The sequence below is a fragment of the Ahaetulla prasina genome, chromosome 3, assembly GCF_028640845.1.
Source record: "Ahaetulla prasina isolate Xishuangbanna chromosome 3, ASM2864084v1, whole genome shotgun sequence".
Lineage (NCBI taxonomy): Eukaryota > Metazoa > Chordata > Lepidosauria > Squamata > Colubridae > Ahaetulla > Ahaetulla prasina.
Genome location: NC_080541.1, coordinates 170,787,540 through 170,810,155, shown reverse-complemented (window position 1 = coordinate 170,810,155; position 22,616 = coordinate 170,787,540). Strand labels below are relative to the sequence as shown.

Genomic DNA, 22,616 nt, shown 5'->3' with positions numbered 1-22,616 from the left:
TATTTGTATAGTTAAGTTTTGTGATTATAGGTATTTTAAATGAATTATAAACGAGAAACTTTGGTCTAGCGATACCAGGCTAAAAACCAGAGACTGAGAGTTACTAATTCCGCATTAGTATGAAAGTCTGCTGAATGACCTTGGACCAGTCACTCTCTCTAAGCCCACAACAGCGGGCGACAAGTCAGTCAATCAATTCTTGTCACAACCAATGGATCAAAACTCTGTTGATCTGAAAAAAAGCAGACCCTGCTCTTGCAGGAAAACGCTAGGAATAAAAAACTATATACATACGTTTAAGTCTCAGTTCTAAAATGCATTTGAAAGTAGCACTGGCAGATAGATATATTGGGCTGGTTTGATTTACTCTGATGAGTAGTGTATTAAAGATTCAGTATTTTAACATTTCATCCAGTTTGGTCATATATGTCAGCGCTAGGGTTTTATATATTTCTATTAAACCTGATCTGTGTAAATCTATTAGGGCTATGTTCTTGCTTGCTAGTCTTCTCTTTTCTTAAATTTATAAGACTTTTTTAAAAACTTGTTTTTAACCAGAAACAAAGATAAATCCTGATTATTTGTTTGTGGTCAGGTTTGAAATTAAATTGCAATGAAATATTTTGAATTTGTATTCCGATTTCCAGTCTTAAATTAATCTGCAGTTTTCACATTAATTTAGGTATCTTAATATCCATTGGTGAAATAACAGACTGTCTGCCTTAATATTCAGTCTTCAGTGGGCTACCATCACATTGAAATATAACCATTTAAAAATAATTCCATGTGTGACTTAAACTTGCTAATTTGGTATTATACTTGTTATTACTGATACTTTGCTTTAAACTTATTAATGCCTTAAGATACTCACTCCTCTAACAATGCATCAAATATACAATCTTTGGGTATTTAAAAGAACAGGATCTCTTCACAAAAATATATTATTAGATAGAAAGCTATGCTTTAACTTCTTAAAACACTAGTTATTCATCTAACAATAGATTGCTGTGGATTTGATTATTTGATAAATAAGCTATGCACACAATAGTTATCCTCCATGATTTTATTATATATTGATAAAAGTTAATACTGTTAATAGTGTTTTATTTTTATGATTGAAATATCCTTTAACTGCTAAAGTTCTATGTAGATTAACAATTTAAAAATTGCGACAAATAGGACTTAACGCCTGCTTATTTACAGTCTATTTCAATAATGGTGGATTTAAATTAAATATGTGTTTTAAAAGGATACTGACTAACCTGTTCATAACAGTTTCATTTAAATTTATGGTTAGATGAGTAAAGCTTAACTGTGGAGAGTTCATGGTTATAAGTATAAATCTTAGGTGATATTCAGTTCTTCTTCAATAATTAATCATTTTGGCTAAGATCCAAATCACTATTTTGGTAAGCAGAAGAACTTACTCCATTCTTTAAAGGGACTGTAATCGATTTGTGATTTTTTTTTTATCTCCAGTCTTTTGCATCATGTTGCTTCAGAGAGTCCCACAGTAGCTTTTCAGAAAACTGCAACAAGAAAAAGGGAATAGCCAGGATATAAGTTCTTTTCATTTGAATTATCATCCTTAGTCCTATTACATTGTCACACAAAAGCAAGTACAAATAAAAAGTGCTTGAGTTGCTCTTTATTTTTTCAATATTTAGGAATTAATGATAGCTAAGAAGCTGATGTTCAAGAAATAAAATTGGGAAAACTAATAAGTGAGTTTTTAGCCATTTAAAATGTGGACATTTTAATTCTAGCATGTTGCATAAGCTAAGGTAGTCGTCAATTTACAACACAATTGAGCCCAAAATTTTTGTTGTTAAGTGAGACATTTGTTGAGTTTTGCCCCATGTTATGAACTTTCTTGCTGCACTTCAGTGGTGGGTTTCAAATTTTTTTACTACTGGTTCTGTAGGTGTGGCTTGGTGGGTGTGCCATGGATTGGTTGGCGTGGCAGGGAAAGGATACTGTAAAATCTCCATTCCCTCCCCACTCCAGCGGAGGTTACTGCAAAATCCCCATTTCCTCCGGATCAGCTGGGACTTGGGAGGCAGAGAATAGATGGGGGCAGGTCCAGTCAGAATTTTTACTACTGGTTCTCCGAACTACTCAAAAAGTCCACTACCGGTTCTCCAGAACTGGTCAGAACCTGCGGAAACCCACCTCTGCTGCACTTGTTAAATGAATCACTACAGCTGATAAGTTAGTAACCTGGTTGTTGAGTGAATCTGGCTGCCCCATTGACTTTGCTTGTCAGAAGGATGCAAAGGTAATCACGTGACTATGGGACACTGCAACAGTCATAAGCATGAACCAGTTGCCAAGCATCTGAATTTTGATCACATGATCATGGGGATGCTACAAAGGTTGAATTTGTGAAAAATGGTCATAAGTCACATTTTTCAGTGTCGTTGTAAACTTGAACGGTCACTAAACTAACTGTTGTAAGCTGAGGACTACCTGTAGTGTTTTCTCAAGCAAATTCTTTCAGGAATTGCCTCATACTTCACTTATTGAGCTACATAATTATTTTTTTGCTTTCATTTTTTGTTGCTCCTTCATCATATCTCCTTTCACTTTCATCTTACTGAACACATTCAAGTTATAAAAAATGATTATATCACATCTGCATAAAAATGCCTGTGAAACACACTATATTATTATAATATCATTTTTAATGTTACGTTTTCTTTGCCTTTTTGTTCCTTAAAATATCTATTCAGAGGTATAATTAGGTCCAGCTTTAGCAATGGACCCTATTCTGTATATTAGATAAGGAAAACAGAATTAGGATTAGGTCTTAAAGTTGTGCTTAAAATATCACACTCTATTTCTCCTTGTCAGATCTGGTGCTAAGAAAATCCTGAATTCTTCTCTGGAGATAAGTAATGGACTATATGCAGGTTAACAAGTTCCTGGAAAAATGTGATATACTTTGATGAGTAGATAAAATAATCTGAGATTGGATACAGTCTATTCTAGATGGGTTTATGCTCTTTCTGTATATCAGATTCATCGATCAGAACAGGAGTGAGAATGCAGAATCCAACATCCTCTTGGAGTGTCAAGGGTTGCTGTTGCTAGGAGCATCTTTGCTCAGCTTCAACTGATGAATAGTTTGCACTCTTTCCTGGAGAAAAAAACTCTAGTCAGTATTTCTTTTCTTAATAATCTTTCTCCCATTTAAATTTCTGTAATGCACTATATAGACTCTTTTCAAGGAATCATTATAAAATAGCAATGAAGGTGTTGGGCTGGGACGGGGGGCGGGGGAATGTGCAAGTCAGTGTAGAATTCACCTATATGGTTTTAGATCACTTACTATTTCTGAGTGGGCTGTTATGCAGAGCACAACAATGAACGCCAACTTTCAGTCTTTCTCCAACTAATCTGGACAAGAAATAATAAATTCAAAGCACTTTCAGAGCTCTGACTCATACCATTTATTAGAAAAAAGATAAAAGTTACAGTGTTAGAATTTAAGTAAATACAAATAATATTCACCATCACTCCTTCAGCGACTGTTCAAAGTTAACAACAGCAGTGAACAAGGAAACTTGAGGAATCCTGAGTATGAAGTGTTTCTTAAAAAGGGAAACAGACACTTTGGTTTTCAACAGGCTGTTAAATCTTGCCTTTAAAAGATTTTAAATGTATTCGCCAAGCTTTTATTAGTCAAAGTTTTAAAATTATTTTAGCCGTAATTTGTATAAGGGGGGAGCCACACTTGACCAAAATGCTATTCAGGAATATTTACATGAATAAAAAATGTATGAATGGAAGAAGTGATAATAACGTTATTTGTTTTCCTTTATAGCTTACTATTCTTGATGCTTCCATTTATCTAAATTGAATAATCTCTTTTTAAACTTTTTAAAAGATTTCTGCTATTGGTCTTATATAACTTTAACAAAAGGTAATATCAAACAAGGATGGTGGCCACGAAACTGAATTAAATTTTCTGAAGGGGACAAAAATTGAGCTGTGCAGGAGTAAAAAGTTCCCTTTTACATCATCAAACACACTTCATGATTTGCCCCACCATGGACAACAATTGCACAGAATATAAATAAATCATTAATTTAGTATTCCGAACAATTTTTCTCACAAATCTAATTGTCCAGAATTTTATACCAGCCTTTTCCAACCCAGAAGTCATGTAGAAATTCTCCAGGCAACATGATAATACAGAAAATTCTGGGGAAATCCAAAAGGTTAAGAATTCATTTTGTATTTATGATGAATTAAAAATAATATGCCCTTACCAATCTTCTCCATTATACATATGACACAACAGCTTTCATATTTGAAGCTTCAAGATTAGGGAATCTTATTTTCCTCATTTTTAAAAGTCTGTCCCTTCCACAGGGCTAGGCCATTGGGAATGCAACAAGAAGAGAGAATTATTAAGTTTACCATGTAGCTCAATACCTAACCAATTGTTTAATGATTATATACATATTGTTTCTAACTGATATTTTAAAGATTTGCAAGTATAAATCAGAACATAATCGTTAACAAAATGCCAACATTTCAATAAACATCTGAAATGTTGGTATCTTTTGGAAAGTATTCAAAATGTAACATTTGTTGTGAATGGTATTTTAAACATAAGTATGAAAACTGTAATACAGAAATCATCCACAATTGTTCAATTTAAATTCCTGTAAGATACAGTGTAAAGAAATGAATAATAAAAAAATGTGATGTACCTTGATATTGTCATTCATATAGTATAATCTTACTTCATGTTACTGATATTCAGTTTGGTATGCCATCTTTTTAATTTTTTTGGTTATATCTTTCAGTTATTATTCCAGAACTCTCCAAACTGTAACCAATTGCCTTTGTCAATATATTACAGACATATTAAATTGGAATTACAATTGTTTCTATGTTTCTAGTCCATTTTTCATGATCTATTAAAATTGTTAATAAGCAGAAGGGTCCAAATTGAAATTTCAGTCACTTGGTATAGAAAGTTGATGTACCTTAAAACATCATTATGAATAAAAGATTATATACCATATTTTTCGGACTATAGGACACACCAGAGTATAAGATTCACCAAGATTTCGAAGAGATAAACAAGAAATTTTTTTTTGCCCTCCCTGGCCCCCAGGAGCACTCTGCAGGCCTCCCAAACCCTCTTCGCATCCTGTTTTTACGAAAAATGGGTCTGTTTTTCGTGAGGGGTGCGCAGAGGGTTTGGGAGAGGGGTGAAATGCTCTAGGTTCAGACCGGATCAGTCAATCCAGTAGCGATGGCAGTGGGTGGTTCGGAGAACCAGTAGCAAAAATCCCTGCCCACCCACCCCCGCCCAGCTGAGCCACGCCATCATCAGAGGGTGTTGTTGTTGTTTTTTTACTTTTAAAAGCATTTTTTCTTCAGCCGAAAAAATGCTTTTAAAAGTTAAAAAAAGCACCTCTGATGATCGCACGGCTCAGTTGGGATTGTTAGAACCTTTTAAAAGCAGATCGCCAGAGGAATCTTTTAAAAGCTTTTAAAAGGTTCTGGTGATCAGGCAGCTCAGCTGGGATCATCAGAACTCTTTAAAAGCTTTTAAAAGACTCCTCTGGCGATCCCAGCTGAGTTGCCTGATCATCAGAGGCTTTTAAAACCATTTTTTACAACCTCTTTGGCAGAAGAGGTGGTAGAAAAAATGCTTTTAAAAGTATAAAAAAAGGTTGGCCACGCCCACCCAGTCTCATTACCACCACCACCACCCCACTAAGCCACACCCACAGAACCGTTAGTAACAAATTTTACATTTCACCCCTGGTTTGGGAGGCCTGCAGAGTGTTCCTGGGGGCTGGAGAAGGCAAACTGTCGCCCCCCATTTTTGCAAAAAACAGGCCCGTTTTTGGCCTCCCAAACCCCCAACTCATTGCATTTTTGCCTTCCCCAGCCCCCAGAAACTCTGCAGGCCTCCCAAACCTCCTGCACATCCCATTTTTGCGGAAAACAAAACGGGGTGGGGTTTCGGGAGGCCAAAAATGGCTGTATTCGGTATATAAGACACACCAACATTTCCACCGTCTTGGGTGGGGGGAAGTGCATCTTATACTGCAAAAAGTATGGTAAATTAAAATGGAGCTCTAGCTTAGTCAATTTTAATGTGGATAGAGACACTTTCATAGAATAAAAGATCTTGAAAAATGCCTGTGTAGTAGAGGTTAGGCAACTGAATGTGTCTCTTCAGATTTAAGTTTTCTATAACAGAAATTTAAGTTATAGTCATATCTTTGAATAATGATACAGAATTAATCTGCTACAGTATGAATCCATGATCTTGTGAGAGTCTCTCCTTAAAATTGTCTCAATTATTGATGTAATTTCATAATTTCAGTAATTTCTATGTAAAGCTTCCATTCTATAATACCATGCTTTTGGCTTAGCCAAGACTTATCTCATTGTTTGATGAAAACATTTTAAGTTATTTTGCTATTAAACCTTCACTCTGTTTTGCTGTTATTTAAAAGATATGTACATTGTTTTTCCCCTCTAATCATGTTCAGTGTTAGGGGTAATGATTAAATATTACAAAAATAATAACATTTCATTTTGCTTTTGAAATAGTACATTTTCAAAATATTTTCCAAAATAAATTAATTATTAATATATTCTCATTTAGGAATAGTTAACTTTTAATTTTGAACTTCAGTTATAAAATCAGAAGAGAAGTTTACCTGCAAAATTGTTAATGATTTAAAACATGACCATTTGATAAGGTAGAAGTTGTGAGTTTCAGTATATTTTCCTCTTGTAAAAACAGATGAGAAAGCCTTATTTATTATTTTCTACCAAATTCTGTTATAGTGGATACATGTCAATCCTAGATACCAAGAAAATTCATGCTCTGCACTAGCTAATTAAAAGTGAAAACAAATTATATAATAGGCAGAGAGCTTTACTTTTTCAGGAGCTCTAGCCCCTAAGAATCACTAATAACTATGAATACTTTATTAAATATTAACATTTTTTAGAAAAAAAGATAGCCCTTAGCTTTGCATACTTGCTCATAATATCTTAGTCACCACCCATCTGGATTATGTATGTTCTTCAGGTGCAAATTAAGGTGATCAATGCCTCCTATAAATCCCTACGTGGCATAGAGCCAGCTAACTGTGGAGCCACTCTTTCTCATGTCATTTAATCTCTCTTCCAGATCTAGCCAGGTCCCCTTCATTAAATATTGTTTGAGCCTCTTTATGAGTTGGGATTGCTGGTTATGGCCTCATAGTTTGTCTGTTAAATTCTTGGGGTTTTTTTCTTATATGCTACCCAATGTCATTTTGATGTGAAAGTGTGGACATATAATTGTTTAAACAAATAAATATATAGGTTCTATAGTATGCCTGCTTGCATCTGAGTCCAATCACAACTACTTGAGTAGGAGAGGTTATCACAAGAAACTCCTTAAAGCAGCCATTGTATTTGGGAGATCACACTATTTTTTGTCTGATATGGATACTGCTTCAGGTTATAGTGAAGATTATTAGAGAAGGAATCATCAGTATAGTTAACATATCATGTGACCTTCATCAACCAGGTTTGTAGTCTTCCTATTTTACCAGTACCACCAATATTTAGTGGTACCGTTACTTCCCAATTTTGCCAACCTGACTTTTCCACACTTATTATCATAAATCCAGTGGCAAACATGTTATTTGTACACTACTGTTTTTTCTTGGTCACATTAAGATATTTTTGAAATTTATATCTTCTAAAGTAAAATATAAATTGTCAACTTTCCTCATTTCCTTTAAGGACGGTGGTTTTTTCTTAACTGTTAAATGGATATTGGCAGCTTTAATAGCCCTCCATGCACCAGTGCGAAGTTTTTCAATATTTTCTTATTCTACAGTTAAGCATTTAATTAAAAGATTGTCCATACTTGTTACATTTTTGGTACCTGATGCTGCTGCTTGGAGTATCACTCTGATATTCTCTGCAGGATATTCTTTGTACGTGCCAAAAAAACCCTTTGAATCATTGGCAATTTGTCTTATTTGTATATTGACCAGTTTTATTTTTCATATAATTTTATGAAGCTTTCAAACATTACTATTAATATTTATTTAAAAATCTAATCCCGTCAGGGGACATCTTTTCAAAACAATTAAATAAAACTAGAAAAGACATGCATACTAAATTAAATCTAGATAGGTAAACATGGAGTCTCATATATACCCATGTAAAAAAAATCATAAAGATACTCCCCAGTTTATTAATGAGTTCTGTTCCCAGTCTGTTCTTAAGACAAATTTGTATGTAAACTAGAATAATATTATTGAATAATACTGTATAAATAGTATTTTATAATAAACTTGAACTATTTTGTATCTAACTTAAATTTTGCTCAGTTCATAACCATGAGTTATCCATAAACTGCATGTTCTTAACCTAGGGCCTACCGATACTTTGCCTAGTTCTCTTTCTCCTAAAAATAGTTTTAAAAATAAACTTTAAAAATTATTTTTATAATTAGATTATAATCATTATAATAAAGATTAAATAATAAATACAGATTATCTGATGATCTTTACACTTTTTAAAGCTTCTAAGCCTTGGAACAGACTGTACTCTCCCTGGACATGGGTGGGACGCTAGCCTTTTATTCTTAATGGTCTCTTCATTTGCTGTGAAAAAGCTCAAAAGGCTGTCAGTTTCTTCGCAGCAGAGGTCTAAATAGATTAATAATACTACCTTACACAAACACCTAACTAATTGTGCTACCAATTAATTCAGAAGACATTGGAGGTCATTCCAGAAGGGCTGAATTCACTTAAGGTACAGCACTTAAATGTGTTCCCTTTTGACCCCCATAGATTAATTAGAATGCAAATCGTTGTTTATTTTTGTCTGCACAACCTAAGGAAACAAAAACTTTAGCTTTCTGGAACAACCTTTATTGCTGGTAGACCTTGAAAACCTACCAAAATTATTGTCCTGCATAATTTATATTCAGTGCAATTAATGTAGATCTCCTCCTCTCACACTCTTTCCCCCACCCTTCCCCGCTTCCCGGCATCATTTAATTTCCTTGCTGTTCCCTGTATTCCCAAAGTCCGTTAAGCACTTTATCACATAAAGTCATTTGCAGAGAAACATAGAAACAGGTCTGTCTGAAATCCTTTTCAAATCATGTTGGGATAAGTAAATTGTAAATGTATGATAATCCGCATTAATAAGGTTTGGATCATTGTGGATCAACAAGTAAGAATTTTCTGTCTATCAGGGTCAGATTTGAAATAATGTTATCATAAGCTTAATGGTCTATACCTCTGAATAGTTTCTATCTTTACTCTATGTGCTCCAGGGTGACTTGAGTGTGAACACCTTCGAAAGTGAAAATCACTTGTCATAGACTTTAATAAACCCTTGTTATTGTAACATGTTCTCCTTGTTCATAATGCAGACTGGAATTTTATTTTTTTAAAAAACATTACTTGTTTCAAAGATATGAAAACATGGCATCAAATTATTTGCAGTGTAAATTCAAAAATTGCGTATCTTTTTAATAAAGTGTGGAGGTAAATGAGTCATTTTCTATCATTTTCTGGGTTGACTCAGTATCTATTTTTAGAAGTGGAGAAAATATATCAATTTAACAATTCTCTTTTGGAGAGAAGGGTATTGCTTGTTATATTTGTGATTAAAACTTCTCCTCCCATACTGCTGTATAAGTGTAATACAATTATCTATATATATATATATATATATATATATATATATATATATATATATATATATATATATATATACTTATTAGTTGAACAGAAAGCTATACGGGTTGTATATCTCAAAATTATAGTATGCCTAATGATAACTAGGAGGATGGAGTATTTTATAGTATGCCTAATGATTGCTAAAAGTATAGGGTATAGTGTTTTAGAATAAAGCTTTTTTAAATTAAATATAAATATAATATTCAGAAATTGCATACTAGGCCTTTTCCATTATACAAAATCATATATTTTAACATTTTCAATTATGAAAATAAAATTTATTTCTATTTCTGTATGTCAGTAAAATATATGGACAAATGCATACATAAGCATAGATATATTAGGGTTGTACAGGCTATTCAGAAGCATAGGAACTTACCTTCAGTTGCAGTTCCAGTTAAAAGTGCCTTACATGTACAGGTTAGGGTTAATAATAGCAATTTGGAGTGGAATTGCCACCTCTAAGTGATGAGATAAAGCATGAAATTACATGACCATGTCACTTAGCAACAACAATTCTGGCATTCCCAGTTCCTGTCATTAACCAAGAATGTCTCAGTGGTCACCATTTGCATTCTCCTGCCAGCTTCTTCATTGAGTTTGCTTTTCAGAAACCAGAAAAGAAGTTATAGATGATGACCATGAGACACTACGATGCCATAATCGCAAAGTGGGTGCTCTGTTCCTAGATTGCAATTATATGACTACAGGGGACACTGTGAACTCCAAAGACCTGTCATTAGTATCACTTGTTCAACACCATCACAAGTTTGAATGGTCGCTGAATGAGTGGTCGTTAAGTAGAGACCACCTGTATGCTCAGAGCATCAAAAAAGAGCCTTAACACCTCAGTGTTGTGTGTAATAGGTTCCGAATGGTACTTCACTCTTTGAACAACCCATTTGAATGATTTCCACAGTCTATATGCAGGTGTGTCCATAAGGATGGATTTTAAACCTTTCTGTTTTGTGTTAAGAGACTGATTAAACATAATTATAAATGGTGCAGTAGAAAGATATAGTTTCTTCTGTGTATTGTTTTAGTAGTTATTACTGTGAAGGCAAATATATGTGTCCCAGGAAAATGATGCAAAATTGAATTTGGGTCAGTCACTGGGACCAGAGATTTACTCTTCTGAGCTTTTGGACTCATATGAATTTCTCTACTGGAAATTTGGGCTGTTCTTTGAGTCATGTTTATGTTGTGCTTTCCTATTGGCTGATAGGTGATGGCTGGCAGTTGGCTGGGTTTTTTTCCCCATAAGGAAACAACAGCCAATTGCCAGCCATCAACACACCAATTAGCAATAAGAAGGCACAAAATAAACATGACTCACATAACAGCCCAAATCACGTATTCCAGGAGAGAAATTTCTTGAAGATGGGCTCTAGCATTAATCCAAAAGTTTGGAAGAGTAAATCTCTGGTCCCAGAGACCAAATTTGATTTTGCAGTTATTGCTGTATATAAAGTTGCCAGATAGAGCATGCCATTTTAATACAAATATATATGGGAAAACATTTATCTGCAAAAAAATCAACTCTAAAAAGCACTAATTCTGAATTAGGTATATACCTGTACTATACAGATTATGCTATATATGTATGCTATATGTGGTAAATCTTTTAAGTATCCCAAGTACATAGAAGTAAATTACAAAGTTATACATTTCCATTGATTTAGAAAAGTAAATCTACTCAGCTTCAGTTACTTTATTTTGGCCCTTAGAGGCCTTTGTGTAGGCATATAAATTATTTCCTTTTTTTTTTTTGTCCTTAGAATGTGTTGCTTCTCAACTTATTATAGACGAGCCTACAGAACAATGTAAAGTTAATTTAAAGAAATTGTGAAAATATAGTTTGAAAATAGACTTTAACTATTTGTTATTTAAAGCTTTTCTCCAAAAATATAATATTTCATTTAACTGAATATTGTTTAACTCCTAGGTTTCCTATGCCCGTCCAAGTTCAGCATCAATCAGAGATGCAAATTTGTATGTCAGCGGCCTTCCAAAAACAATGACCCAGAAAGAGCTAGAGCAGCTTTTCTCGCAATATGGGCGCATCATCACCTCACGAATTCTGGTTGATCAAGTAACAGGTTGAAAAAGTTTTTTGTTTAAAAATGTCTAAATTTCAGTTTTGTTCCTTTCATATTTTTATTTAACTTCTGGAAGAGATTATTTATACTGAAGTTAACAAGTGTATAATTCAATTTTGTTCTATGTTCTATTTCTCAAACTGTACAAAAGTTGCATATATTTCAGTTTTATTAATAAAAGGAGGTCACATGTCCACTTTAGTCCCAGTATACCATTTAGAATTTAGTCTGGTCTGAACGATATTACAAATGTATCATCAAATTTTGGTCACCCACTGGAATGAAATTTTTGCCCTTCAGGGAACGGCTGGAATGAATAAAGAATTACACTTTAAAAAGAGATGGCAATGTCTGATATTCTGTCCTTATATAGTGAAAGCAGACACCTCTATTTTTAAACTTTGCATATATTACAGTATGCATAAATGTTATACAAAGGAACGTGGTGGCTCAGGGGCTAGGATGCTGAGCCTGTCAATCGAAAGGTCGGCAGTTCAGCGGTTCAAATCCCTAGTGCTGCCGTATAACAGGATGAGTTCCTGTTACTTGTCCCAGCTTCTGCCAACCTAGCAGTTCGAAAGCACGTAAAAAATGCAAGTAGAAAAAATAGGGACCACCTTTGGTGGGAAGGTAACAGCGTTCCATGCGCCTTTGGCGTTGAGTCATGCCGGCCACATGACCACAGAGACTTCTTCGGACAGCGCTGGCTTTTTGGCTTTGAAACGGAGATGAGCACCGCCCCCTAGGGTCGGGAACGACTAGCACGTATGTGTGCGGGGAACCTTTACCTTAAATGTTATACTGTGTATCTTTCAGAATCAACTTACCTAGTCAATCGTATTATTTCTAGTAGGTGAGCACTTGGAACTTTTAATAGAATAACAGAGTTGGAAGGCACCTTAGAGGTCTTCTAGTTTTCTTTTCCTTCACTTATTTAAATCTTCTTTTCTTATTCCAGGTGTTTCTCGTGGTGTGGGATTTATCCGTTTTGATAAGAGAATAGAGGCAGAAGAAGCCATAAAGGGACTTAATGGCCAAAAGCCAAGTGGTGCTACTGAACCGATCACTGTGAAGTTTGCTAATAACCCCAGTCAAAAAACAAGCCAAGCCCTCCTTTCCCAGTTGTATCAGTCCCCCAATAGACGCTACCCTGGACCTCTCCACCATCAGGCTCAGAGATTCAGGTAATTTTCTCTTTGCATTGCTCTCCTGTTTGATTTATTATTGTTAAAGCTGAACAATTTATTTCGTAAAAAAATTGATGGTTTTTCAACTGTAGCCAGAATGTAACGTTCAGCCAAATGTTGCAAAGCAATTATAAGATCCTTTACAGAAAAATTAAAGAAAAAATCCCTTTCCACAAGGATGTGATTATCAGAAACTCAGAAGCAAGCAGTAAATTTTTCCCCTTAAACAGATAACGTTAGTATAAATATATATACTTTACTAATTAATACGTAAATAGTTCTGTCTTAAAAAGAAACAGGAAAATCTTTATTAGTGTTATTAAAGTTGGACAGAAACAGTCAGTTCCTATATATTCTTTATTCCTTGGCAGCCTTTTCAACAATCGAAGTTGCTTTTTCAGATAACTGTAACAATGAGCATCAGTATAGATTCCACTGGTACCAAGACCAGTTGAATACAATTTAAGTGAGCTAGAATTGATTATGATACTTCTAGCTTAATTATACTGCTAATCTGAGGACAGATCCTGGGATTAAGGGTTCCACGTATATTGGTTGCCAGTTTGCTTCTAGGTTCAAAGTTCAGTTTTAATTTTAAAGCCTTTCATAGCATGGGACCAGTTTATCTGGAGGACCGCCTCTCCCCAATTACAATTGCTGTCCAATCATATCTGGCAAAAGAAGCATGTTGCAGATCTCACCTTTTAGGGAATGCCACTTGATTGGCCTGAAGAAGCATTACTTCTCTGCCAGAATGTGTGACTCCCCTCCAAACTGATGTGAGCTCCATCCCTACTTATTTCCAGAAGTCTCTCAAAACCTAGCTTTGTCATCAGGCCTTGCAGTCTCAGTGATATTGAGTGATATTTCAGATGGCTCCTTTGTTAATTTACTTTCTTGCTTTTATAATGTTTTAGTAAACATTATGGGTGGGTGTTTTGACATGTTTTTTTGTTGTACACTGTTGTGACCGAGGCCCAATTAGGTAGTAATAAACTTAGTTTATGGAAAAATAAACAAACTTTATTCGAACAGTTGAAAATTACTTCATTCCCAGTGTCGTTCAACTCAAATTAAAACAAATGCCTCCCAACACAAATTCCTCAATTATCTAGCAAACCTTGATTCAATTAGGCAAACTGCCAAAGGCCCTTCCTGGCAAACATCCAGAAGCCACAAAAACAAAGATGTAGATGAAGCAGAAGACGCAACTACAACGTTGTTTTCCAGCAAAGCCCAAAGGCCATTGCTGGTCTGTTTTAAGCCTTATGGGAGAGGCCAATCATCTCTTGGCCCTACTCCCGAGTCGTCCCCTTTGCTTGAGCTGCTTTTGCCTTCTGGCAGCTCTTCTCATGCGTGCATTAGGAACAGGCTCCTCCTGTTCCTCTGCGTCACTGTTATCAGGCTCTGGAGTCCGCACCTCACTTCCCGATGGCCCTGGCCTCACCTCAGTCTCATCGCTGTCCGACTCCGTTGCCAACTCCGTAGGCTGCTGATGGACCACAACATACATCACCCAGAGTTGTTTCTTGTGAGATAGTGACTATGCAAGTTTGGTATATAAATAAATAAATGTGACCTAATTAATATCTAAATAGGGAAAATCTTCATTAGTATTATTTATTGATCATGATAAACATTTTCATTTTTCTTTAACATTGAGCTAGTCTGCTCTAACAGATATTTAAAAGAAGCTTGTTCCCAACCAACCTCTCCCCCTTCTCCCCAGAATTTGGAACCAGAATTTTGGTTGTTAAGCTATGTAGTCATTAAACAAGTATTCACGTGACCGAACCAGATTTTACAACCATTTTACCTCGATTATCAGAAACCAACTGAGAAGATTGCAGATTGGAATTGCGTGACCACAAGATTTGATGCAACAGTAGTAACTTTGAAGACAGGTCATAAGTCATTTTTTTCCAAGGCCATTGTAATTTTGAACCATCATTAAACAAATGGTTGTAACTGGTGGTCTGCCTGTATATATACATAGTGTGCAGGTATAACCTGGAATCTTAAAAGAGATAAAGACGGCATGTTTCCTTATTCTTCTGGCATAATTGTATTCATCTGTTGAATAGCAATAACATAAATAGTTGAACAAATGATAGCTGTTAAATTTCATATTAATAGTGTATGAAAACAAAACCACAACAAAACTCTTCTGTGCAAGATCTAATGTTGAGATTGTGGAATGCTACTTTTCTTCATTACTAGCACATCTAAAAATGGCATTAATTGATTGTAGTTTATAGCTACTGATTGATTAGACCCACTGGATAATGTTGAAATTCCTTCTTTGAAAATGGAGCATTATTAATAAAAGTTCCATTGAGCAATCTTGCCATCTGTGAGACATTAACCCAGGGACCCTCCTTCTCTTTTCAGGCTGGACAATTTGCTTAATATGGCCTATGGCGTAAAGAGGTAATTAGAATTCCAGATTGCCAGATGTCCATGTTGGCACAGATTGGTGCTATAATTTTTTTTAAATCACTAACTTTATTTTGTTTTTAATTCCTTCTTTTTTTCCACCAGCATGCCAAATGTTTTCTGTCTTTTCATTTGGACTTCAGTTCATTTTCTTTAACAATGTGCACAAGCACATACAAAAGTTATGTGCAAATCTTTTATTTCATGTTTTCTGTTGTTACAGGTTTTTTGAGATGGTTTAGGTGCAACAGATACAAGTATTCTGATTCCAAAACTATTCTGTTTAATATTTGGGGTGGGGGTTCATTTTCATTCATGTTCCAAGTTTATTAATAGACATTTAGTACAAATTTATAATTGCAAATATGGCTAAAATTAATATTGGCTAAGTATTTCAGGGAGCCCATAACTTTTCTTCTTATTTTTCTTAAACTGTAACTGTATGCACCTTAATCAGATCCAGGTTTTCTTTGTTACAGGTTTAACAGTGTTTCCAGTAATTTGGAGCTTGTGATTTTTCTACTTTTGATTAATGGTTTGCTTGTTCTGGTTTTGATTTGATTTTAATTCAGTTTTTAAAGGTCATATTATTATGGCTCTTTGTTAGTAATAATAATAATAATATATATTATATATTAATATAATATCAATAATAATACTGATATATATATATATATATATATATCAGTACAGAAATTACAGGAAACAAATCACAGAAGGATTACTTCACATACTTGCATACTTCACATACTCAGAAATGCTACATATCTAGGACAAAGAGCCTTACATCCTTACTATAGCACGATAGTGTATGTACAAAAGTTATGAGTAAAGATGCCAATTCATTTGGTCTGTCTCTCTCTTGAAAAAGAGTAAGTATTCCAGAAATATGTAAAATTGCAGACAAACAATATGTATAATATCTCCTTAAATGTTTACATTGTATGTACATCCTCACACATAGATTATTCCAGGTTGTTTGGGGAACAGCAAAAACACTGGTAAGTATAAGTTTTAGCTACAGTAGGCATGCCCCCAGATGAATACAGTTCAATCTGTACGGTTCAGAAAATTAGCAATAACTTTTCTCATTGGTGATTGTACAAGATTTCATAGTTCAAATTGTATAATATATAACCTGTCTGGTTTGAATTGAGTTCTGTACTTTGTACAATGTTGCTTATCCCAAAAAGAAATAGTGTGGTGTGTGTGGGTTTTTTTTGCTGGATTGATAAGAACAGTTGTTTCCTAAGTGCCAAAAAATGAATGACAAAGTGTCTTTATAAATAGCATTTGACAGAAATAGCAGTGGCTAAAGAATAGGGTTGTATTAACCTTCAGAGAAGTGATTTGATTCAAAGGAGTTTTGATATGTTGTTTTTAGTGACTTTGAAATGATTTGGAGGACTTGAGATTAAGCAGTCTTTCTCACATCTCCAAATATTGCTGGAACTTTTCTTCTGTACAGGGATAAAGCTGAAGGAGCTGCCAGGGAATATAATCATCCTTCCAAATCTTGTAGTTTGCTATTTGAGTTTCATTTTAGAACTATAATTAGATTAGACAGGTTATGTGGAGGATAAGTGATCCATAAAAAGAAAAAGTTATTCTTTTTTAAAAAAAAAAAAAGAATTAGGAAATTTTTAAGATTTCCTGAACCAAGTTCATCTCTTTTTTTCTTTGGCAATAGGATGACAATTCTTTGCCATTGCTCCTTCTGACAGTTTCATTTTGTCTCCTCCATAAAACCTATATCTCTGGTATTTCCTGATGGTCTCCCAACCATGTACTAACCAGCTCCTACCCTGCTTTTTGGGATGGATGGCATAGTGCTGCCATCTACAGCTCCTTTCCTTAAATCTATACCATTTTTTTCTTTTCCCTTTATCACATTTCTATAGTATATTTCCTTTCAATCTGTGCCCTATCCATCTGCTGGTTTTTAGCTATTTTAGCCTACCTTTATTTCTGTTTATTACCCAGTTTTGCATTAAAATAGTAAACTAAAGGAAAACTATTTTGGATAAATAATCTCAGTTCTGTGTCACAATGCTTATGTATATCAAAAGAAATCCTCTAGGGGCCAGATTCATGGAATTATTTTTCTACTTAAATGTTATTCATGCCGTTACTGAAGTGCTTCTATTTTAAAAAAAATTGCAGTGGGATTTCTAGTTCCTTATATTTAGCATCACAACTGTTCTTATCAATTTGAAATGAAAAGAAGGTTATAAAGCAAAATTTATACTTAATTTGAATTATGAATTGTTGTTGTTCAGTCATAAATAAGGAAGTTATTGCCAGTTTATTGTATAATACAGTAGTTACTATTAATGACTTTTCCTCTTGTAGTGGTTTATACTACATAAGACCAAATGAGGTACAGATCAAATGCTGTTCTAGTCCTCAGGAAATCTACATATAAATTCCATCTAGCTTTGAAGGTAGTGTCTTCAGACTAATTGCTGTCTTTTAGCCTACCAGAATTCTGAGCTTAAATTTAGAAATTTAAGGTCCTGGAGGAAAGATATAAATACACAAAATAAACATTGATTCTGAAAACAGTGGGAATATTTTGAAGAAAAATTATACCATTGTTATGCAGCAAATTTCCCACAGATAACTCTGTAAACTTCAGAATTGTCAGTATGTTTAAAGCTAAATTCAGATCATTAAACTATGTGATGACCAGTTCAAAACTTAATACATAGTGCTTGAATTTATGTTGCAACAATGGTTTTTAAACATCCTGAACACACTGTCAAGCTTCACAGTTACCGCTTTTCGCTCCCTTTATTTCTGGGTAGCTGTGAATATACTTTATTGCACGATTAGGTAGTATAGGCTTATTCTTATGTGATGTTTTGAAGTAGACAACAGAAAAAAAAGTGTAAAGATTATATATGATACAGATAAACATGAAATAGGGACATGGTGACTCAGTGGCTAAGATGCTGAGCTTGTCGATCAAAAGATCGGTAGTTCAGCTGTTCGAATTCCTAGTGCCGCGTAACAAGGTGAGCTCCTGTTACTTGCCTCAGCTTCTGCCAACCTAGCAGTTCAAAAGCACGTTAAAAAAATGCAAGGAAAAAAATAGGGACCACCTTTGGTGGGAAGGTAACAGCGTTCCGTGCGCCTTTGGCATTTAGTCATGCAAGCCACATGACCACGGAGACGTCTTCGGACAGCGCTGGCTGTTCGGCTTTGAAACGGAAATGAACACCACCCCCTAGAGTCGGGAACAACTAGCAATATGTGCGAGGGGAACCTTTACCCTTTTTACCTTTAAACATGAAAGTTTCTTCATCATCTCAACCTAAGAACTGTTCTAGGTACTTAAAATGCTAGCTTTTATTATATTGATTGTATGGTAAATCCATATAGTCCTTGACTTATGACTACAATTCAGCCAAAATTTCTGTTACTAATGAAACAATTAAGTGAATTTTATCCCATTGTACAACTTTGCTTGCCACAGTTAAGTGAATTGTTGCCGTTTTTAAGTGAATCTGGCTTCCCCTTTGACTTTGCTTGTCAGAAGGTTGCAACCGTCATAAATATGAATCAGTTGTCAAGTGTCTAAATTTTGATCACATGATCATGAGGATGCTACAACTGTTGTGTAGAAAAACTGTCATAAGTCAATTTTTTCAGTGCCATTGTAATGTTGGTTACTAAATGAACTGTTGTAAGTCAAGGACTACCTGTAATAAATCTGGTAGAAAACAAGCAAGTTATCAGTTTTAGCATATGAGCACACACCTACATACATACATTATTCTAACTGAGAGAATTTCTTTGTTATGTACCACAAATAAGTGGCAAATTTGATGGGAGACCAACTGAAAAATGCCATAGTTTTTCTAGGATCTTCATTGTTTCCAGTACATTTATTCGGTAAATTTATGTGCATCCCCATATGCATATACACTTTCATTGTGCCATTGTCACAAATAGAAAAACATGTCGTAAATTGTGGGGGGGTTTAATTGCTAACTAACTGCATTCTTTTCAGTAGAGATTGTTAGTTTAACTGTTTTTTCCACGGGGTGTATTTATACGATATCTGGGTATTATTCACAGGTTTTGGGAAAAGTTCTGGAATTGATTTTTATCAAAAATGACATGTTTGAAAATTGATCTTTAGGTTGGTTTCCCTTTCTGTCTTTTCTTTCTTTCTTTTCTTCAACGCTAATCTGGTAGGTTTTCTCCAATCACAATTGATGGGATGACAAGCCTTGTGGGAATGAATATTCCTGGCCATACTGGGACTGGATGGTGTATTTTTGTCTACAATTTATCACCCGACTCAGATGAAAGTGTGCTGTGGCAGCTGTTTGGCCCCTTTGGAGCAGTCAATAACGTCAAAGTGATCCGCGACTTCAATACCAACAAATGCAAAGGGTTTGGTTTTGTCACCATGACCAACTACGATGAAGCTGCTATGGCCATTGCCAGCCTTAATGGATACCGCTTAGGAGACCGAGTTTTGCAAGTTTCCTTTAAAACCAACAAAACCCATAAATCCTGAATTTCATATCCTTAATAATTATTATTATAAATATATATAAATATATAAATATATATACAAACAACAAAAAAAAACTCTTCAAGGCTTATACTCAACCATGGACTTTTATAAGCCAGTGTTGCCTAAGTATTAAACATTGGATATCTTGTGAACAGGAAAAGGATTTTATAATGCTTAGAAAAAAAACAAAAATCTTTGATGCATTGAATGTTCTTTCATAGCTGTTGTTGTTGAATATAATATACATAAATAACAAAGTGCAGGGATTTTTACCCAGCCAGCTAGTTTTACTACCTTCCTTGAAGGTGGATCTTTTTAAGATGACCATTCACTCATTTGAAAATAAATGAAAAACTTAAAAATCATTTTTACAAACCACTGGAATTAGCAAATTTTGCTCTTTTTTCCAAAATGTTTGATTCAATCAGATTGGTAAACCCCCAGCATAAATTAAAGAGGAATAATAAAAATTGCAAAACAAAGAATAATTTTGCAACTCTTTTTATTTTTCCTTTTTTCTTTTGTATCATGTGAACTAAACAGTCTTCTGTTAGGGATAGGGTAAAAGGGGGGATACCTGATGACATAACAGTTTAAATAACATTAACAATGTTGCCAAAGAGGTGGTCTCTTTGCTGAAAATGGGTTTCAAGAAAAATCTATTTTTATAAAATATAAAGAATTTTTACAAGAGAACCTGGATTTGAGAAAAAAAATATTTTGACTGGCTAATTTAGGGGAAATTGACAACTTTGTCATGTTCATACTGCACTGGTAACTTTTTAGAGATCAAGATGTGTGTTTTAAACTGGATTAAGTAGATTGTTTTTTGAAGGATGGGCTACAAACATGATCTTCGTATCTTTTCATAGCTTGTAATAAAATATTAAATACAGAACAGGAGAGTATTCTTCCCAGGCACACAGTTACCCACAGTCAAAACCCAAAAGCAAGGAGATGAGTTGCAGGATGGTTTTTCTTTAAGTCATCAGTATGGGATATCAGCAGAACAAAGTTTTGGAAAAAAATTAATTTTAATCAAAAACTTCCTTTGTTCAAGCAGTAGGTGCTACAAATTATTTACATATCTTAGTATCATAGTTAAATGTAATGTGTTTAGAGGGAAAAAGTACATTTGCTTTTCATTTGTTAAGAATTTTCAAATTCACTTTCTAGCCCATGCTGATATAAATTGGGCTATGTTGGCACATTCGAGACACTCTTTATGTTGCTTGAAACACTTATTTATTTAATTGCTGATGTGACGCATATGCCAAAATCAAATATTGCTAGTTTGGCTAGTCTACTTATTTGTTTACTTAAACTATGGGAAGAAGCATATTATTGTGTCATTTTGTTGTGTGTGTATGTGTATATATAATATAAATATATATATATATATATAAAGTTATTTTTTTTCTTTTGTTAACTTATTCTAAGTTGTAACACTTCGCTAGTTTTGTTTGTATATGTCTTAAAATGTTTTCTTATGATACTTAAGTGGCAAGAGGTATCAAGGTAACTTGTGTAGAAATATTGTTTGATATATTGTCATGTTTGTTGTGAATATTTTTTTTCTTACTGCACAATAGAAACAAAATCCTGAGTCTTTATTTTAATGTAATTCAGATTGGGGAAAACAGAGCTAAGGGAACAAAATGACTGAGGGAGAGCTCTCCCATGTCCAGTGCACTGATCCTTTTCGTATGTTTGTGCTTTGTATGGTTAATATATTTAAAACAAAAGAAGTCATGCTCTTCCCTGAGTACTAGAAACAGTTACTCGCTATGCATAATCTAGTTGATAGTTAAATTTGCTATTGCTTTTCTTGTCTTGTTATATAAAAACTTTTCAATACCAGTTTAGTCTTAATGGTAATAAAATGTTACAGTTCTTTCTAACCCAGGCTTTTTTTGTGTATTTTTTCCCATGCTTATACTCACTAACTGCTTGTCAACTAAGTGATACCCATTTTGTTTCACAGAGAAGGGCCAAATACTTTATAAGTCAGCTTCAAAGCAGAGGGCGCTCCCTAAGTTTCATTGTTCATTTACATGTTCAAATGATTCTAGTTTTAAACAAACAAGCAAAAATGAAGACACCATCATTCAGTATATGGGATAAACTTTTCTACACCATCTCCTATGAATGAACAGAATTTTCTGGGAAATGTTTGATGCAGTTTCTAAGTATAAGTGGCGATGACATGCCCAGAACTTTTTTCTACACTATGTTTTAATTATCTGAAAGAAAAATAAATTGTTCCTGGAACTAGGCAGTTTTATTTTTAGTTATAATGTAAGACTTCTTGTTTAAGTTTCCCGGTAGATTATTTCTTTAATAGAATTTTTTAGAATTTTTTATTGGCCAAGTGTGATTGGACACACAAGGAATTTGTCTTGGTGCATATGCTCTCAGTGTACATAAAAGAAAAGATACGTTCATCAAGGTACAACATTTACAACACAATTGATGATCAATATCTTGAGGGAAGTATTATAAATGATTTTTTGACAATCTTGTTACATTTGAATTGTTTGTATTTAAATTATCCACACTATAAATGTAAGTGTGTAGAATGACTGTGTACTTGCCAACTTTTTAAATGTGTACCAGGCATCTT

At 34.3% G+C, this 22,616-nt stretch overlaps 1 protein-coding gene across 1 annotated transcript in view; it reads left to right on the top strand.

Moving 5' to 3' along the window:
- ELAVL4 (ELAV like RNA binding protein 4) overlaps positions 1-21,915 on the top strand; it is a 108,631-nt gene extending 86,716 nt beyond the window's left edge. Inside the window, exons 4-7 of the mRNA XM_058176186.1 lie at positions 11,686-11,839; positions 12,798-13,023; positions 15,418-15,456; positions 19,666-21,915. Coding sequence (XP_058032169.1) covers positions 11,686-11,839; positions 12,798-13,023; positions 15,418-15,456; positions 19,666-19,993 — 747 coding nt within the window. The 3' untranslated portion in view covers positions 19,994-21,915. The remainder of the gene's footprint in view (positions 1-11,685; positions 11,840-12,797; positions 13,024-15,417; positions 15,457-19,665) is intronic.
- The last annotated feature ends 701 nt before the right edge of the window (positions 21,916-22,616 follow it).